This window comes from Python bivittatus, unplaced genomic scaffold (genome assembly GCF_059951505.1).
Source record: "Python bivittatus isolate LINGU-HERP-01145 unplaced genomic scaffold, Pbiv_v1 ctg000720_np1212, whole genome shotgun sequence".
In the NCBI taxonomy this organism is placed as follows: Eukaryota; Metazoa; Chordata; class Lepidosauria; order Squamata; family Pythonidae; genus Python; species Python bivittatus.
In genome coordinates, this window is record NW_028277104.1 from 48,211 (window position 1) to 67,444 (window position 19,234).

Sequence of the window (19,234 nt, forward strand, 5' to 3'; positions counted from 1 at the left end):
GGGTGCCCTAGGGAAGGCAGTCAGGAACTCCTTCCTGTTGCCGCAGAAGCTGGGACAGAAATAATAGGTGCACGCAGTGGCTGCCTGTGAAGGACAAGGCAGTCAGCAATTAAGCGCATTTGCCCAAATTGTTTTGTGCTGTACATGGAAGGGGCTAACGTGTTTTGATTTCAGTTTAGCAGGAGGGGCGAATCCAGCTATTGCAGCTGAGAGCCCGGGCTTTAGGGTTGAGGACGAAGGAACCCAGCCAGCGAGGCTTGCTGTTAAACCAATATCAAAACATCCCCGACATATGGCGATGGGTGAGGCTAGCCAGGGAGAGAAGTAAATTGTCACAAATTTGTCTAATCCTGGTGCAGCACATTTTTTGCAGCTGGGAATATATTTAGGGACTGCAGGCAGTGATGAATTCATACTGTGCAAGTTGCTGAGTTTGATTTGCTTTAGGGAGCTTAGGGGTTCAAGGACAGCAAGCCGGCTGGATGAAGCGACAAGGCCTGCAAAGGGGGTGGGGTGGGGATGGGGAGAATGGAGTGACTTTTTTTCTTCTGGCATTTCCACCCTGCCATTTTTCTGAGGGCTCAGATTGGGGCACATGAGGGTCTGCCCTTATTTTATCCCCACAGTTACAGCCCTGTGATTGCCCCAAAATCATCCAGGGAGCTCCAGGAACAAGTGAGAACTTTAACCTGGATGTCCCTTAAGCAGTGCACTAGCTGGCTCAGTCTTACAATTCTCTGAAAGTAGAAAATTTGAAGATCAAAGTCTGGCCTGGATTCCTGATTTCTTTCTCAGTAGGATAGGATGGCAGAAGAGCCTGTTAATGTATGTCCGTGGAGGGAAGCTCAGCCCCATCAGAACATTTGGAAGGGAACCTGATCCTAGTTTGCAGGGCGGGGGGGGGGGCATAAGTAGCTTGTCCTGCAGTTCATGTTCTGATTATCCATGAGTTTCTGCCTGTAATTTATTTTGCCTTAATCAGCTCTACCAGGTTCCATGGCCCTTTTCTCCTAAATCACAGGAGACACTGGGCTTCCTGTCTGACTTGGGGGTGGGGTTCATAGCAAGGGCATTTTTTCATGCTTTGAACAATCCAGGTAAGTCTTAACACACAAAAAGGGAGGGGAGTCATTACACAAAGCAAGAAAACTGACATTCCTGCCCCCCCACTGCTCTCTGAACAGGGATTGGAAGAACAGCCTTGGACCTCCTCGGTCCTCTTCCACCCATTATTAACTGCATCTGGGTGCCTTGAGCTCTGCAGGGTTCCTCCCCGTGCTTCTTCCACAAAAAAGGGGGAAAGGTCCACTGTCCACATGGCCCCTCAGGGCAAGGACCTGTCTGGTTGCATTGTGCATGAGGGAAGCGTTGTACAGCTCTCAGGTACTCCAGAATTCTTCACAGACCTGGATGCTAAGCACAATTTTGTAGGGCATGGCAGGGGGAAGAAAGAGACAGCCTTATGTTGTTGTTGAAGTCTTTATCTTCTCCCAGTTCTCCTCCTGACTCCAGGAGCTAGAGAGGTGGAATTACACCAGTGCCTGGCTGCCAGCCCTTCAAGGTTGCCCAGGTCAGAAAACTGATCCCACAAGAACTCCTGGAACTCTGCTCTATTACTGTCATGTATGACAACATCCTGAAAGTTTGAAAGAATCAAGGTGGGGTTTTCCTGAGTTTCTTTCTCATCCCCTCTTCTTTCCCAGGACTAGGCTGAGTCAGATTTACTGAACTGTTCTTGCATTCCTTCTTCAAGGTTATCTCCATACTTCTCCATACCAGCATAGCTGAAAAGCCAGTTAGCCAGGCCTGTTTACCACTTTTCCTTCATCCCTTTCTGTGTGTGTGTGTGTGTGTGTGTTGTATGTTTTTTCACTACCCAAACTCTAGTAAAATTTCTGCAGAATTTCACAGTTTAGTAACACTTTGAATGATCTTAACAGTACTATTAACACATCATGGCTTTGGGTTTTTTGTTTTTTTCCCACCCCAACAAAGTAATTTTGCTGCTTATGTGCCCTGGTGCAGACTGGCATTCATGCTGCTGCTCAGCCTCTTCTTGAAATGGAGTGATTGGTGAGACCAATTTGCAGAGACCAATTTGCAGCTGGACCTGTCTTTGGTGCCTTGTTAGGAAGAATGTTAAACCAGGCAGGAGGGAGGAAAGCAGGAAAAGAGAGGTCAGGGTGCAGGCCAAGGAATTAGGTCTTGTTCTCAGCATGGCTCTGCAGGTTGGGGAAGAAACACGAAGGCCCTCTGTTCCTGAATTGTGAGCCCATGTCTTCTGGCATGGAATTCTAATAAAAGGCGTAGCAGAGCAGCAAACCTGAACTCTTCTGATGATTCAGGAAGCAGGCTTTCCAGGTGGCTGTGTTGGTGGCACTGGGGAGCAGTGTGCTCAGGAAAGTGGGAAGGATAGGACATGGCAGGCCTATAGCCATCAAGGCAGTCTTATACTCCCACCTGCATCCTTGGGAGCCTAGGGAGGTCCAGATTCCTGATTTTTTCTTGCAGAGGACCTGTTTCCTAGTTTAAGTTTACCAAGAGACTCTGTCCAGTTTGCTGAACACTGTAGGTACCAACTATTGAATGCCAGCTGATGTGCATGATCTGAGGTGGACCTCTGCTGTTAGACGCAACTTCTCAGAGGACTCTTTCTTTGATGCTAATCACGTTGAGTGAGAAGTCGCACATCAGAACCCAGATTCTTTCTGCTGAGAAAACATACAGGTTCTGCTCTGCAACTTGCTGACTAGTCAGAAAGACACACATATAAATCCTTGGTATAAATATGCCCCCACAATTTCAAAACGGATTTTCTTTCGTTGGCAAGGAAAGAAGCAGGAGGGTAAGAGATGCGCTGTTGTGCTTTAGGGAGTTGTCATCCCTAATTTGGAGGGGAGGCTGTAACTGATCTTCCTTCCCCTCATCGCTGCAGCCTGCGGGACTTGTGCTCCAGATGACCTTCCTGCCTGTCCTCTGCGCCCAGCATGATGCTGATGCTCTCTGTGTCTCTTAAAAACAGGAAATCTGAGCTAGTTAAAGATTTTGGCTGTGGCGAGGCAGGGACTAAGGCTTTGTTGGCGCAATATATCAATCAACAACTTGATTACCAAATTGTCTCATTTTCTGAGTTTGCAGAATATGTGGAATTATAAGCTAACAAAGTGGCTGTGTTCACACAACACACTAAGCCACACAACATGAGTGAAGATTAATACTAACCAAGGTGAGCTTGTGTGAGAACGTAGGCGCTAGGCTGGCTAAACTAGTTAAGCATTTTGTCTGAATGCAGCATAGAGCGTCTTGCTGAATTACATTTCTCTGGCTCTGTGGGTAAAATTGGGGCAGATGTTCCACTGCCTGCCTGCTTTAAATATGCCCTTCTAATTTGTGGGACTCAGCTTAGTTCCAAGGCAGGTAACCAGCTTGCGGTGAAAAGGCGACAATGCTGGACTACTAGGGAGCCAAGCACAATCTTGGTCTCGTTGACTCTTCCTCTCGGTTAGGAAGAGCTGCTCCCTGGTTCTCGGGACTGAGCTTGCTGGCAGGAAGCAAGGGAAGGATTCTGTTCGTCTCACACACACACACACACACACAGAGATATTCACATCAGCCCTTTCTGGTTAGTGCGAAATGTTACAGTTCAGACATGGTTACGAATCCTGGAAGCCTGAATGTGGTCTTGCTCCCCATTGGAGGAGAAGGAGAGAAGAGAGTGAAAGAATAGATCATAAATAGAGTTAACCCACAAAAGATGCTGAGGAGAAATGTTAGGCAGGCCGCTTAGCTGAGCCTCCACATGCAGGGACGATGTGATACTGAATCTCATGCGGTTGGGAGCGTGCTGTGACCTTCGAGCCCCAAAGCGCACCCTTTAGCAAGGATGGCTGTACCGGGAGCACTTTCCTCGGAGAGCCCTTCTAGCTTCCTCGAGCGCAGGTGTCATAGCCACCCTTACCCCATCAACCACAGCTCATTTCAGGGGCACAGCTCAGGAGACGTTACTCTTTTTCCACCACAGGGTAATTTCGGCTCAACTTTACTAACCCTTATTTCATGGGCAGGCATTTTTCCTTCCAACCACAGGTAGAAAAATGAAAAGTACAAATCTAGGTTGGAGGAACCTGGTTTGACGGTAGTGCTTGTGAAAGGGATCTGGGTATCCTTGTTGACTGCAAGTTAAATGTGAGCCAGCAATGTGATGCAGCTTCAAAAAAGGCCAACGCTGTCTTAGGGTGCATTAAAAGGAGCATAGAGACCAGGTCCTGGGAAATACTTGTTCCCCTCTTCTTTGCCCTGGTCAGACCCCAGATGGAATCCTCTGCCCAGTTCTGGGCACCATAGCTCAAAAAGGACAGTGAGAAATGGAGGGAGTTCAGAGGAAGGCTCCCAAGATGGTGAAGGGTTGAGCGTGTTTAGCCTACCGAAGAGATGACTGAGGGAAGTCAAGCTATCTGAGGAACTGCCTCTCCCTGGTTAAATCTACCTGTCCCACCAGGTTTGGCAGGAGAGGCATGTTATAGGTCCCGTCAGTTAGGGAGTTTCGTTGGGTGGGAACCAGGAAGAGAGCCTTTTCTTCTGTGGCCCCCGCCCTGTGAAAATCCTTCCCCCCCAAGGTGAGGCTGGCTCAAACCCTGTTGGCCTTCTGGAAGATGCTCAAAACATGGTTTTGGCAACTGGCCTGGGGATCCCATGATTGAGTAGAGCCTGCTAGATGGTTACATGATGGTTGACTGGAATGTGCTCTGCATAGGGGTTTTTTCCCCCGGCATTTTGTTTTTTATCTTTATAACGTATTTGGGTTGTAGTTTTTAATTGGTTTTTACCTATTTGGATCATTTTATTGTGTATGCTGCCTGGAGTCACTATAGGAGATGGGCATCTATATAAATGTAATAAACAAACGACAGCACACGCAGAAGAGGGAATAGACTGATTCTGTACTGCCCCTTGACGTGCTGAATTCTCCTTTGCTGGAGGTCTTCAAACAGGAGCTGATGGTCATCTGTCAGATGCAGTAGCAAATCCTGCACTGAGCAGAGGGTTGGACTACATGGCCTCTAAAGTGCCATCCAACCCTTTGATTTTATGCCACTTTGAAATCAGGGTCCTCCTTTGGTGAGGAGGCAATAGAATTCCTGTAGCAGATGCAGAGAAAGAGGGGCTGGGAAGGGTGCCAATGTTCTCCCCTCTGTGCAGCTTCTAAAGACTTCTCCTCTGATTTCTTGCTTTGCTTTTTAAAATAATGATGATTGTTGCTCCTAATTTTTGATGTAACCTAATTATAGTCGCCATTCAGGGCTGGAAAACTTCTTTAGAATAAAGGAGAAGCCCCTAGTCTGCGTTCCCAAATTGGTTTGGGATACTTTTCATTTAATTTAAATTGTAACTCCTGCCTAATTGATTAAAACCTAATTGTCTGCCTGGTTTACAACATCTAAATCAAAATATTATTGTAGCCGTTAAAGCACTGAAGACTCAGAGCAGCTGTCATGAGTAGTCTGAACAGTGAAGGAGGAAAAACAGCATCTGCCAGGGAGGCAGACAAGCTGCACCTTGGCTCAGCACCTGCTGAGCACCACCCGGGGACCACTGGGCAAGGCTCTGGCCTGAGGACCAAACGCCGGGGGCCCTCTTGGATAGCCTGTGGGGGAAGCCCCATGGGTGGAGACCTGCTGCTTTTTCAGGATTGCAGTTTTCATGGTCCATTTTCTGCGCTACCGCACATCCCTGCCTCTTCCGAGCCTAGTGTTGCCTGCCAGAAGAGCCAAGGCAGGAGGCCATGGTTGTATCTTCCACGGAGGGTTGGCCAGCCTCAGCCGACCACGTCCCGGTTCCTTTCCACTGCATCCCATCCAGGTCATGGGGGCGGGGGAGGGCCTTCTTCTCTTGCCTCCTTTGACATGGCTGTTCTCAAGTTGTCCAAGTTGGAATTGCCCAGAGCAACTATTTCTACCCCATGGCCTGTCCTGAGTGGGTCTCATGGATGCCAACTTTTCTATGTGCCCTTCAAAACACACCTAGTACGTGGGACATGTAAGAAGCAATGTATGGATACAGATCAATGAAGTATAGAGGAACAACTGGCAAAAGGAGGCTCTCCCTGCAAAGCAGTTCCTGGGGCCTGACAAGGCTCTCTGCAGCTCCAGAGGTTGATGCCGACACAAATACCCTAAGATGTTGGGAGTAATAGGGGTCCCTCCACCCCGACATCAACCACATCTGTGCAGGCCATGTGTATCAAGGGTCATTGGTGGTGTGTATACATGCACACACGACCAGAGGTGTTTTCCATTCCTCAGCCAGTGCTGATCATCCTTCTTCTCCAGGGCTTCTTCCAGGAAAAAGCTGGCTGACTTCTGATCTTGCAGGCAGACACTTCAGAGGCAGGTGTGTGTGTGTGTGTGTGTGTGTGTGTGTTTGAGCTGGAGGATGACAAAAGCCCCTGGCCCCTTTAGAGGCTGAGCTGGCAGCCTTGTGCCCAGATGTTACCAGACCTGCAAGGCCAATACCAGCCTGCCTGACCAACGTTTGTGCTCTGGTTGGCTGGGCATCAGGGGGCGTGCTGTTTGGTTATGAGGCAGAGGGTCCTGATCCCCAGGGGAAGGGTTTCATGTTCTGGCATCATGGAAACCCTGGATCCACCAGGCTGCTTCTCATCAGGTGTAAATCCGGCTGTTCCCTGGTGCTTGGTTCCGTTTGCAGCATAAGCGGGAAGTATCTGTGTGGCTCCAGTTCTTGCCTCCTGGTTAAGGTGTGGTTTCTCCTTTGACACTTGGCCTCATCTGCCTCATATGTGCAGACCCTCCTCTGAATAGCTGTTTTTTAAAAATGGTTTTAATACAGAAAAAGAAAGGAAAACAGAAACATAAGGTCAAAAGAAAGAAAAAACATTAACAAAAGGAAAAATGCACGCACATGCAACCGAATCAAAGTTTAAGCCAAAGAACTCTGTTTTCCACACAGGGTTAGGGTTAGGGTTAGGGTTAACCCAAACGCTCTGCTGCATCTTTACAGAGCACGTTCAGGGGGTGGGGAGAGGGGATCCAGAATTTTCAGCTGGGTGTCTCTGGGACTTTCCATCAGAACAAAACCACCTTTTTCATTGCAGTCCTGGTGCAGGAAACCCAAAATGATTTGCTTCCTGGGCAGACCCCTGACCTCTTGCCCCTCTCCTCCAGGTGTTCCGGAGTGGCGAGGGGATGGGTATCCGCCTGGACAGCGCCTCTGCCTTCCAGGGAGCCGTCATCTCCCCCCATTACGACTCGCTCCTCGTGAAAGTCATTGCTCACGGCAAGGACCACCCCACGGCGGCTTCCAAGATGAGCCGGGCTCTGGCTGAGTTCCGCATCCGTGGAGTCAAGGTAGGACAAGATTCCTCTTGCCAGAAGGGCAAGGGAGTTTCAATCCACACAGTGTTATTTGCATGTGACTTCTCATTTTATGTGAGGCTCTGAGCGTTTCCCATCCCGTGGCTGCGGCTCTTGAGCCTCAGTTGTTAGGGAGTGTGGGCCATTTTTGGGGAGTGGGGCTGAAGTCCTGCCTGCTGAAAATGTTGGGTTCTTTCTTTGGGCTCAACTATCCATAGTGGAGGAGCTATTACACTATCGGTCCCTTCAGTCCCCGACTGCATTCTTGAGCAGGTCCACCCACCGTGGCTAAATTGATGCAGAGTGCGGTAGGGAGCAATTGGGTGAATCGGGTTGAACTATTAAGCCATAATTTGGACTGTTGATTGGGCAGAGTGTGTTTTGTGAACACTGCTCTTTTATCTTTTATTAATCCAGGTATGGGGTTTATTTTGTTCTATACTCCTTGTTTATTGAAATAGCACTTATCCCACTTTTAGTATGGCAACTAGGAACTGTAAGCAATTATAAATAAATAGTATTGAAAAGCAAATGAAGATGTTTCTGGGAACTTTTCTGCAAGGCGTTTGGATCCAGCTGAACAGGCTTCAATGGGGGTGTGGGTGAGGGGGTCTTTGCCTGCTTCCCTCCTCCTTCTGGCCACCCAGCACAAGGCAGAGCCAGGTGGGAGGTCTGGCTCTGGACTGGCAGGCAGTCCATGTGGTGGTGCTTCTCAGTGCCAGGAGCTGCTGGGAGGGAGGAAGCCAGCCTGGGCCTCACCTGGCTCCTCCAGTTCAGCTAGATGAAAGGCACAAGTCTGGCCCTTCAGCCTGACTCTGGGGTAGAGGAAGTGAGGCGGGGGGACACTGCCTGTGTCCCAGCCCCGCCTCCCAGGAGGAGGCTGTGCTCACCATCGAACAGTGTGTGTGTGGGGGGCTGCTGATGCATTTTCCATCCGGGGTGGGGGCTGGTAGGGTTATTTGCAAATCCACCAGACGCCTCTTCCCACAGTGGACGTGAGCAGATTATGCTATGCAGTGAATATAGAAATGGCATCTGAGAAGCCTGTTGAGGGAACTCACGGCCACTAGACAGAGTGACGGCTTGTGACATTGGTAGTTTTCAGAGACAGGTTGCACAGAGGCCTGGAGGAGAGAGGACGCCCTGCCTGCCCCCTTTGGGTCTGTAGGAAGCCCCAAAAGAGCACGCAGGGCAGAGGCCTCTGCGGCAGACGGGTGATGCGCCACTGACTGTGGGGGCTGCACATTTAGAGGGTTTTGGATTGTTTGTTTTTATGTCTTTGTTGGTTTGATTCATATGAGCCTTGCTCGGCACATGTCTCAGGACAGCATACATCATCAGCAAACAGCAATTAAATCCACATAAAAATTACACAGGAAACAAATAATGAAAACAAAGCATGTAAGGCTGGGGAAGGAGTCAGGGCTTTAAGGCTTTCCAAAAGGCAGGCAGGGTGGGGGCCAGCCAAATCTGAAGGGGGAGGCTGTTTCAAAGGGGAGGGTGTCTTCACCTGGACTTTGCCAGACAACATTGCCAAAGTGACGGGACCCAAGCACGCTAACTCTATCGGATCTTACCAGAAGGGCAAAATAAACTGGAGATAGACCCGGCCCTGCACCAAGTTGTATATGGGTAGTCCTCGCTTACTGACTGCCTCATGCAGTGATTATTCGAAGTTACGATGGTGCTAAAAAAATAACTTTGCGACCAATCCTTGCGTTTACCACCATCGCAGCATCTCTCTCTCTGTCACCTGATCACCATTTGCGTACTTTGCAACCCTCTTGTGACTAGCAAAGTTAATACTGTGCAGGGTGGAAAGCGGAAGTAAAATTGTAAGTCATGGTCACGTGATTTTTCACTTAGCGACCGTGTTGCTTTGCTTAACGACCGAAGGGGGAGTAAGGTTGTAAGCCCAGTCGCACTCACATGACTTTCTGCTGAGTGATCGCATTGTTGGTCCCAATTGTGGTTGCTCAGTGAGGACTACGTGTACCTGGATGTTTAATGATTAGGGTTATGTTCATGATCCCTGGGTTGACACTGTTTTCTGTCACTGCTGTAGGCGCTTAGAGTCGTTATGAGTGGAGCAACGCAGAAGCAAAAGAAGGAGGCGGCGGGGAAAGGGGGCTTGCTAGTTATGGGTCTCTGCCAGAAAGGGCTGGTCTGCCCATCCGAGGCCTCTTCCAGTGCTGCCTCTCCTCCTAGAAGGGCTGTGGGTCAGGATCGCCCTCGCCTAAGCCAAAAGGGCCTTTTGTGGCTGGCCCTGTGTTGGGGTTCCCAGCTTGCTCTCCTTGTCTTGGCCCCCACTTTGACACACCACTCCAGCTGCCTGGCCAGGCCCCATACCTGCCCTGCTTGCTTGGCTCAGGGCTGCCTGAAGCTGAGTGGGTCTCTGCAGGCTGACCCCCCGCCCCAAGCTGGAGAACCTCTGGGCTGGGAAAAGTCTCTGGACTCTGGTCATCCTGCCAGGAAAGGGGAGGCAAGGCCCCCTTGGGTCGGCCAGGGAGGCTCCTGCCCTGTCCTGTCTGTGTGGTTCTTGTCCAGTCCTGGATCCTTCAGCCTTCTGCGTTGGCCTTTGTGGACGGAGAGGATTGGGGGGGCAGTCAGAGCAGTCGCTGACCTTTGCTGCTGCTGCTGCTGCTGCTCCGTTCCCCCCTCCCCACGTCTTGACTCACAGTAGGGTAAATGTTGATGTGTCTTCCCAGCCTTCTCCTCGTGTCCTGCCATGCTCATCCTTGACTCTGCATTCACATGTCCGCTGTATCCCATCCAATGAGAATCAGGGAGAAATCAGATATTATGCTTTGGGCAAAGTCTTCTCTTCACTGCTAGAACTACCAGAGTTTGTCTCAACTGCTACAGATCACAGAATTTATATAAGCGTGCCCCATGCTCACAGTAGCATGGAGGTTCCAGACATCACCCAGCAGTAATTCTCCTGTTTTCCCCACCGCTTGTTTCATTTCTTTCCACAGAAAAAGAAAACAGAATAGCAGTGCAGCCTCTTTGCAGGCATGGATGAGGTGTAAAACCGCTCTTTTCTCTACGGTTTACTTTGCCTTTCCTAACAAGCGATTAGTAAGTGAGCTAGACTAGAATTGGATCTTTCAGGTGAAGCTGGGGTGATGTAAACAGAATTAGACTAAGCTGTAGTCTTTATTTCCCATTTGACAGACCTTTGAAACAAAATCTGTACAAAATAATTAATACGCAACTACAGGCATATCTGTTTCAAGGTGCCAGGAGAAGGTTATGTAGGGGAAGGGTAACATTGCCCACAGAGTGTTTCTGTTCAGTCTCTGGCTGAACATCGACAGCAAAGGAGAGGTCTTCCCTCCTGCCTTTAGCCACCAAGCTGCAATCTGCCCCACCAAGGAGGCAAATATCTTGGCTTTCTCTGAACTCGTGCCATATGCGTACGAGAGGGCTGGGATATCTGTCTCTCCCTGCCACCCCACGTTCTCCAAAATATGCTCACTGGATCTCAGGAACCTGTCTGTATGTTGCAAACTTGAAATTGTAGGAAACTTCCCCTGAACTGTGACATGCTTGCACTGTTTCTGGTTTAGGATGTAGTGTGAACACAGTTTATTTGGTTAGTTATGACTTCATAGAATTATAAAACTGGGCAGGGCCATTTACTCTTATCATATCCAAATCCTATTCATTGCAGGAATTGAAATGAACCTTGGGTCAACCCACTTAGTATCTCACTCCAGTTCAATGAGAAACCATTGCTGAGTAGTCTTGAGTTCAGTCTTCAAACCAGCTTCTGTCTACTATATCTCTCTTGCCACCAGTGCCCAGTTAAGTAGTTTGATTATCAGACTGTCATGGGATAATTTGTCAAATGCTTTAATGAAATCAAGATAAATTACGTCTGCGGCATTCCCCTGCCTACTAAGGAAGTTAGTTATACAGTCAAAAAATGAAATAAGCTTGGTTTGACTTCTAATGATTACTGCATTTTTTTTCAAGATGCTTTCATCTCTCTCTCTCTCTCTCTTTATGATCTGCTACTCTTCCCAGGTAGACTAGCTTTGTGTCTCCTTTTTCCCTTTTCGAAGATAGGGAGAGCATCTTCTTTCTTTCAGCTATTAGCATTCCCCCATTCACCAGTATTTCTCAGAGACAATGCCTAACGGTTCATTCCAGACCATCAGCAAGTTCCTTCAGTACACCAGTCCTGCTCATTTCTTCTTGTTTGGGAGATACAGCCCAAAGAGTTGGTCAGCTGGCAGAATTTTGCTGTCTTCATGGAGCATCTGGTAAAGTGGTCCTTTTCAACTCCTTTTCTTTTGAATATATCTGAAGAAGCTCTTTCTCTTGGCTTTAGTCTTAGTTTTTCCCACCATCTCTACAATCCTGAGCTACTTGCCTATACCGTTCCTTGGTAGCGTGTCTCTCTTTCCATATTTTACATTGGGTTCTTTCGCCATCTTGCTTAAGGCAAAACTGAAGAAGAGAACTCTTCCTCCTCCTCCTCCCCCCCCCCCCCCGAATCCTGGGCCTTCCCCTTCTGCCTTTTTCCAACTAAGGCCCATCTGCACTTTCCATTTTTGCCCAGAACATTTTTTGCTGCAGTCCATGAATCCCAATGACAGTCATTTATTTTATTCACCTGCCCAAGCAAAAAAACCCAAAATGTAATAATTAAGAATGAGGCAAGTAGCCTGGCAAATAAATGGGCATGTTTTATTCATTATTGAAATGAATAATGCATTTTTGTAATTCCTTTTCTATTCATTCAAAACAAACAATAAAGAAAGAAATATGTGCAATAGTTCATAACCTCCTCCCGAGTTCAAGATAAATTTTATTGCTGGCAGATTCAGTATTTAAATGAAAAAATGTGCATTAATGTGCAGTTTCAAATGAGCAATGAAAGGAATCCAGCACTCTTTGTGCTGTCAGAAGGCTTTGTGCTTTACAATTACAAGGCCCTTGTGGACCCCCACAGGGACACATCCCCCACCCACAAGCAAAGCAAATGGTTCGTGTGGAAGGTCAGGAGGGCCTCGGTGAAGAGGACTAGCTGAGGTCTGTTTCCGCCTGTGGCCCCAGAAGCACTTGGACTGAGTGTCAAGGCCCCAGGTCCTCAGGCTGGCTTTGGCCCTGCCCAGGCGTCAAAGGTGTCCTTGCTTTCCTGCTGTCTTTCACTTCTGTTCTAAAGCTGTGCATATGCGGCCTTCCCTGTGAGGTGGGTTGGGCTGGCCAAAGTCCTAAGAGAGTTTCCATGGCGAGGGTCAGCCCGAGCGTGAGTAGGGCCTTGTTTTGTTTCTGATCTGATCTGATCTGTGAGCTAGCTACAAGGTGGAGGACACCTGTGAGTTGAGTCAGTCCTGGTGATCTTATAGATACCTCTGTGCAAATGAATGGAAGTGGGTTGCCACTGCATTATTTTTCAGCTTCCCATCCTGATCTGTAATCCTGGGACCTCCTGGTGGCCTCCCCTCCCAGGAGTAACCGGGGCCGATTCTGCTTCCAAGCCTGGACGAGGTGGGCTGTGTGCTGCCCACTTCAGTTGTTTGTATGCAGACTCTCCTTGATCCCTGGACTCGACTAACCACAGAATTTGTAGCAAAGAACTGGACCCGAGACACAGTCCTAGAGTACAACTTTCTGATCTTGCTATTTCCCTTGTGATCGTGACAAAAAATGCCAAATGCAGCATGTAGCCATATGAGAGGAATGCAAAACATATCAGAAGACACCTTGGTGGCACAAAATACGCCAATTCTGCAGAAATAGGAACAAGCTCAGCTTAATTCACCGTCCAGGTGTGTGCACAGTAAACAGCAAGTGGAGCTTTACGAGGGAAATGCCTAGCAGAGCCAACCTGGCGTCTTCCCAACAAGTCCTATCTGAGTACCAGTCACATCTGCCTTTAAAAAGCCACCCCTCCTGGCTTGCTCTGGGGGAACAGGACCCAAATCCAGGACAAGGCAGGTCGTAGCTTAAATGGAGTTCTTGATGCTCTCTGAGCTCGGTGCTTTGCTTGCAGACGTTTCATTGCCCAACCAGGCCACATCATCAGTGCTGTGACGACTGTGGGGCTTGCTGCCTGTTGGTGTGCAGTAGCTCGCCGTGCCCATGTGGGTGGGGTGTGGCTTCCTCCTGGGTGATTCCTGGATTGGAGCATCGTCTTTCACCTGGTCGTTTGCCTGGTGCCGATCCCTGCGTTGGCTGCTGGACAGCTTTATGCTTTCCCAGCGCTGGAGCCCGCCTGGCAGGTACTGCACAGTTGTTACCTGCATTTTCTCGCCAGAAGGTTAATACACTGTACAGCAGTGAGCGTTTTTCCTACCCTTTCGCTGCTTCTCCGGATTAGATGATCCGAACGAGGAGAAGGCTACCGAGCAGCATCCCTTTGTGAGAGCTGGCTCTGAGAGCAGCCTGGAAGTCTTCTAAATAAGCAAACATCTGCTGGAGCTGAGCCCACTGTTCTGACTGACTGGCTTGGAACGAAGTGCCGCGAGAGGCCTGCCTCCTTCACCCATTGCAAATAAGAGAGTTTAAGAAATCATTTCCATGACGGGTGAAGGGGGTGTCTTGATTGCTTGGGAACGTCTGCATGCCCTCCTGTCCCCTCCAGCCTCATATTTTCCACAAACGAACAAGAAAAGCACCCCACTACAAAGTTCGAGGAAGGAGGATGGTTGGAAAAAAGCTGCAAAGCAGCTGCTATGTTACTTCAAGATACTTTATTTATGAAGCGTTTCAGATAATAATTCTTTATCCATCATACAAAAATAAGGGGAATAAACATCAACATGATTTAAAGCCTCACAAAATAAAGTTTTTGTAAACTATACTTTCTAATTGCAAATAGGAAAAAGTCAAGTGGGACCCCTTTTACATTAAAAGTAATTAATTACCAATACAAATAACATAGAGTCCCAAACCGCCTAATTACATTCAGTCAAACAGAAAGGCCTTATTTCTGCTTGCTGGGGGAAGGTGGCAACTGCTGAAGCCCTCGTGGAATCCAGACTCCACAGATCTGAAGCGCCCGTCCTTAAGGATGGCTCTCAAGACGGTGACCATCATCTTAACATCCTCTCCTCCGTCCATGGGGCACCACAAAGTATGTCAACACAGACCCCCTCTGTCTTCCTGACAGCTCAGGTCTTCGTTGCGCCATTTTCATTTACATTTATATTTCAAGGTAGAGATTTGACTCGCAAAAGATGTGGAATCTGGTTTTGTCAGTCGAGCTAGAAATACATGCCTCCAGCTTCCAAAACCTTTGGGAGAGCCCTCCAAAACTTTTAATAGGACGGAAAGGAAAAAAAAATTAAATACAACAGGAAGGGTAATTTGAATGTTATGAATTTAATGTTAATTACATTTAAATAGGAATGGCATGAAATGAAAATTGGCCTTTGTCCTGGCCCTACCTAATGCTTGCAGTGCAGCCACGGCCAGGCAGGTCCTCTGCACAGAAGTGGTGGGGCCCCTGGCCTGGACGCCCCTTTCCCACCAGACCGGAAGGACAGGAAATTAATGGGCTTCTGTCTGGGAAAGAGGAGGGAAGCCAACCAGAGGGCTTCTTCTGGAACTACTGAGCCAGGTCTGGCCCTCCTTGAACCCGTGCGTTCCCAACTTACCTCCTTTGGGGCTGAACCCCTCCTTGTGCAGAAGGTTCAGGCATTCAACTCCAAGCCGCCTGCTTCGATCGATTTTATAGCCCGCGCATTCTGCTTTGGTCTGACAGGCTCTCAGCAGGGTCCCCTGGATTTCTAGTGCGTGAAACAGTACAGGAGCCACGGGGGGTGATTCTGATCCAAGCCGTGTTATGGCAGGAGGGGGCATTTCGTCCTCCCGCCGCCACACCTTTGTTCTGCTGTGTATAAGCACGCATTTCTCACCACCATCAGTCCCAGAGGGAGTTTATTCTTTCGTTATTTTTAAAACATTTACGCAGTCCTTTCTCACATTGATAATTTACAGTGTTTAAAAAATAAAAGTAAGAATAAACCAGCTTCGGGCAGTGGCACCCACACATAATGTTGTGGGTGCCAAAGAAATAAATAAAAAATGTCCCAAATCTCACAAGCAAACCACTAGTTTTGGCCACTAGTGAGTGTGCATTTTGGAGATTACACTGTGATTAACACCACAGCAGACAATAACTTAAGCAGAAACGGATAAGAGTGTAAGTCAGAGTTAATCGCAATTGACCTAAATGCCCCTTTCCTGTTACTATCACAGAATCTCTCCCTGCCTTTCTCTTGGCCATAAAGGCTCACCACAGGCAAGACAGCACAAAGCTAACAGAGGGGGCTTCTTCTGCCCTTCACCCAGGCCACAAGGTGATCTCAGCGGGCCCTCCCTGCACCCCCGGTGGCCCTTTTATCTCCAGCAGGGCCCACTGGGCAAGATCTGTGGCCTGTGGTCGTTGTCCTTTGGCCCATCTCTGGGGCCCAAATCGGAGAGGTCATGCACGCGCGTCTAGTCCATGGGGCTTGTAGAAGCATCCAGCCGCAAGTCAGCCCCAGGCCTCCCCTCTGGATGCGATTTTTTAATTTCAGGAATAGCATTTAATCTATATGGAAAGAGGCACTTGCAAGAGAGCTTTGATAGCTGGTTTTGGCTTGAGGCAGGATCTGCAGTGGGATCTTTAGAAGATGAGAAAGAAAAGCTTAAAGACCTCACGTGCCAGATTCAGCCCAGGGTGACAGGTAATTTGGGTGTGGCGCCTGCAGGAACCCAGCTGTTGCTTCTGCGTGTGGCGTGAACTAGGCCACGGCATTAAGCTGCCTTGCGGCTGATTGATTTGGGCGTTGCATGTCGTCTGATGCCGGCAATTGTCACAACTTAATTTGGATTAGAGAATTAAATGCTGTACGCGGTCTCTCCAAGGAAAAAGCCTTTGCTTGTACCAGCTGTATCAAACACGGTAAGCATTCTGGAAAAAAGCTAACAGCCAGCTTGACAGGAGGCCGCCCACGTTCCTTTGTCTGGCATCTGGTGACATGAATCAATAAAAACAGGAAAGGGCCATAAAATAATTCATTGCATGTTCTTCAGCTGGCCAGACCTCCGGAAAGTGACAGTGGGTTGTAAAATGAAGATGCTGCACAGATATTCTAGGGAATGGAAGCTTGAGAACTGATAAAGGTGTCCAATCTAAGGCTGTTTTACAATTTAGAAGCAAAAATGGTGTTATCCGGTAATAAATTTTGGGCAGACTTGAGTCATATATTACTCAAGATACAATTAGGTCTGTCAGTTCTCTGTGAAGGAAAACTCATTTTCCTTCTGAACCATCTATTGTGTGTCTTTACAAGTCATTGGTGTGACAGTGTGAATGGTGTGTCATGTTAGATTAACTCTCTCATCTTTTCTTCTTCCCCTAGCTTATTTTAACTTGTGACCGATTTTTGTTTGAGTAAAAAAAGTGGAATTTTGTTTTGCCTCGGAAGGGGTTTAAGACCCCAAGAGGCTAGTCTCAGACCGTGACAGTTTGCTTAAAGAATTCAAAGTGTGTCTCAATTTAAGCTAATGGCGTAACTAAATCAAACATATTTTAGAGGATTTTTAATAGAGAGTAACTGCTTGTAAGATCTCCTTTCTTCCAGGAACACAAACTGGTGTACATAGTACCCCATCCTCTTCTGTCCCCCCGCCCCCCAACCACAGTCGCAGGCTTCATGTGGAACCCAGGAAGAAGACCCCCCACCCACCCAAGGCTGGCTTATGGAGACCCAAAAAGATGTCCCTTCCTGCCATCTCTTCTCCAGCCCCCCAGAGACCCCTTTCCTCCTCCCCAGGATGCTCTCCCAGCTCTTTGGCATTACCTCCTCCAACCTGTGGTTTCCTGCTGCCGGTGGGCGTGATGGATGGCTTCTGCTGGTGCTGCCTTGGGAGACTCTGGGGTCTTCCAGCAGGTGATGCGCTCTGCCGTCGCCCTGCAGCTCTCCCCCTGCAGCTTCCATCTGGAGTGCAGAGCGACCCCCTGTGTCTCCAGCCAGCATGGGGAGAGGGCAGTTGACATGGTACGTGGGAGCTGAGAGATGGGGGGAAGAGCCCCAGCCAGGATAAGTGGCAGCCTAGCCTGCAGAATGGCAAATGTCCCAGAAGGGACCCTCCTTAGTTTCTTGGACTGTAACGGTAACGGAGGAGAAATGTACTTTCAGACTTGCAAGATTCTGTTCTTTGATAATTTACAGATAATTTACAGAAGAGGAAGTTGGGGCAAGCAAGCAGAAACTACCTTGTCGAGCTGGGCATGTCACCCCAGCCTTATTCTCTCTTTCCTAGCACTCGGTCTGTGGCCTCTGCTTTTACTCTCAGGGTTGTGGTGAGCCCTGGAGGCCTTGAGGACTAGTCCCTGAATCCTCGCCCAGCTGTAACGCACAGAACTGAGCTTGCTCAGCCTCATCTCTTGCCGTGGTTTCCGGGGTGGCCTCCCTCAGAGATGTGCTTCTTCCTGGGAATTTTGAAGGGTGCAGCTGGCCTTATGGCAAGGTCACCTGTGCCATGGCTTGAAAGGCAACTGTGTTTGCTCAGCCCCACCTCAGCCTTGGAGATGGCTCCTCCGGGGGCGGGGTCCAGCGCTGCGCATCCCACTAGCCTCCCTCCTGTTCCCTCTTTTGGAGCTGAGAGACAGCCTCAGCGTCGGCCATCGTCCTCCGGGGCGCCTTGGGGCCAGGGCTGCACAGTGTCGGCGCCCCTTGATGTGCGATCCCCCTGCTTTAAAGCGTGTGTGGGGGAGAGGTTGCTTCAACTGCCCCACGGCTCTGCAGCCAGGATCTGCTCGTCTGGACCCTGGAAGGGAGGTCTGAGGTCTAAGACGTAGGCCTACAAATATCTCGGCTAGTACTTATTTCAGGTGCCAAAAACCTCTGACGTAGTAGCCAGTTACGCAGGTCAGAGGGGGAACAGCTGGGTGCCTGCTGCTCGTACGTTCCCTCAGGCTGCGTCCTCAGCTTTCTCCTACCGGGCAGAGGGTGGCGGCTACAAGGCCATCGCTGGGCTAGGATCGGTGCCATCCACATTCCCGAGAGCCGCGCTCCGTGCCTGTCGCGGATGCTCGTCTTCAACGAGAGCCCGTGGCTGGTTCGAGCAGATTTTTGGTGGAGAGTCTCTGGCTCAGCTTGTACTCCCAGATAGCCACATTTCTCACTGGAAGAGCCACGTTTCTTCTGGCTTGGCTTATTGTGGGTTTGCTTGCCAGGCTCTGGGCGTGATGTGAAACAGAGAATCAAGACTTCGTCGTGCAGAGGGACAGAGCTGCCCCTCATACCGCGCCCGTCTCCATCCCATCTGCCCACCCTTCACGCCCCCTGGCACGCTTCCATCTCGATGGCATGGAAGGGGAGACGACCGTTCATCTGTTCTGAAGTGAAATGCTTCTGGCTTGCCCAGGCCGTCATCCCCAGGGAGCAGAATCCTTCCTTTATATTCTCAAAGGCCACCCCTTTTGAACCATAAGAAAAAGAAATCCAGGCTGGAGAGCCAGCATTACTATCCGTGAGCTGAGCTTGAAATCTTCCGCCGCCCTTGGCAAGCTTCGAGAGGCTCCTGGTCGCTGAGAGAGTCAGAACCCCACCAGACAGTAAAAATTTGCACCCAAGGTAGAATTTTACCTTTCAGGAAAAATGCAAATTCCTTTTCAGAAGCTACTTTCAGTTAATGGGATTGTAAATGTAGACCTTGCGTTTTCTGCATTCTTTGCGAACCAGAGTTGGGGTTGGGGTTTTTTTTCCAGCTGCCTGTCTATTTTCCTTCGTTCCTTCCTTCTAAAGATGTAAATCTACAAAGATCAGAGTGATTTCAGAAGGTGGAAAGAGGAGGAGCAGCAGTAACACTGATGCAAAAACAGACACGCATATGGATATTTATAGAGGTCATTA

General features: G+C 49.0%; 1 protein-coding gene across 1 annotated transcript in view; it reads left to right on the plus strand.

Moving 5' to 3' along the window:
• PC (pyruvate carboxylase) overlaps positions 1 to 19,234 on the plus strand; it is a 99,737-nt gene that overhangs the window by 36,310 nt on the left and 44,193 nt on the right. Inside the window, exon 10 of the mRNA XM_088128611.1 lies at positions 7,182 to 7,364. Coding sequence (XP_087984737.1) covers positions 7,182 to 7,364 — 183 coding nt within the window. The remainder of the gene's footprint in view (positions 1 to 7,181; positions 7,365 to 19,234) is intronic.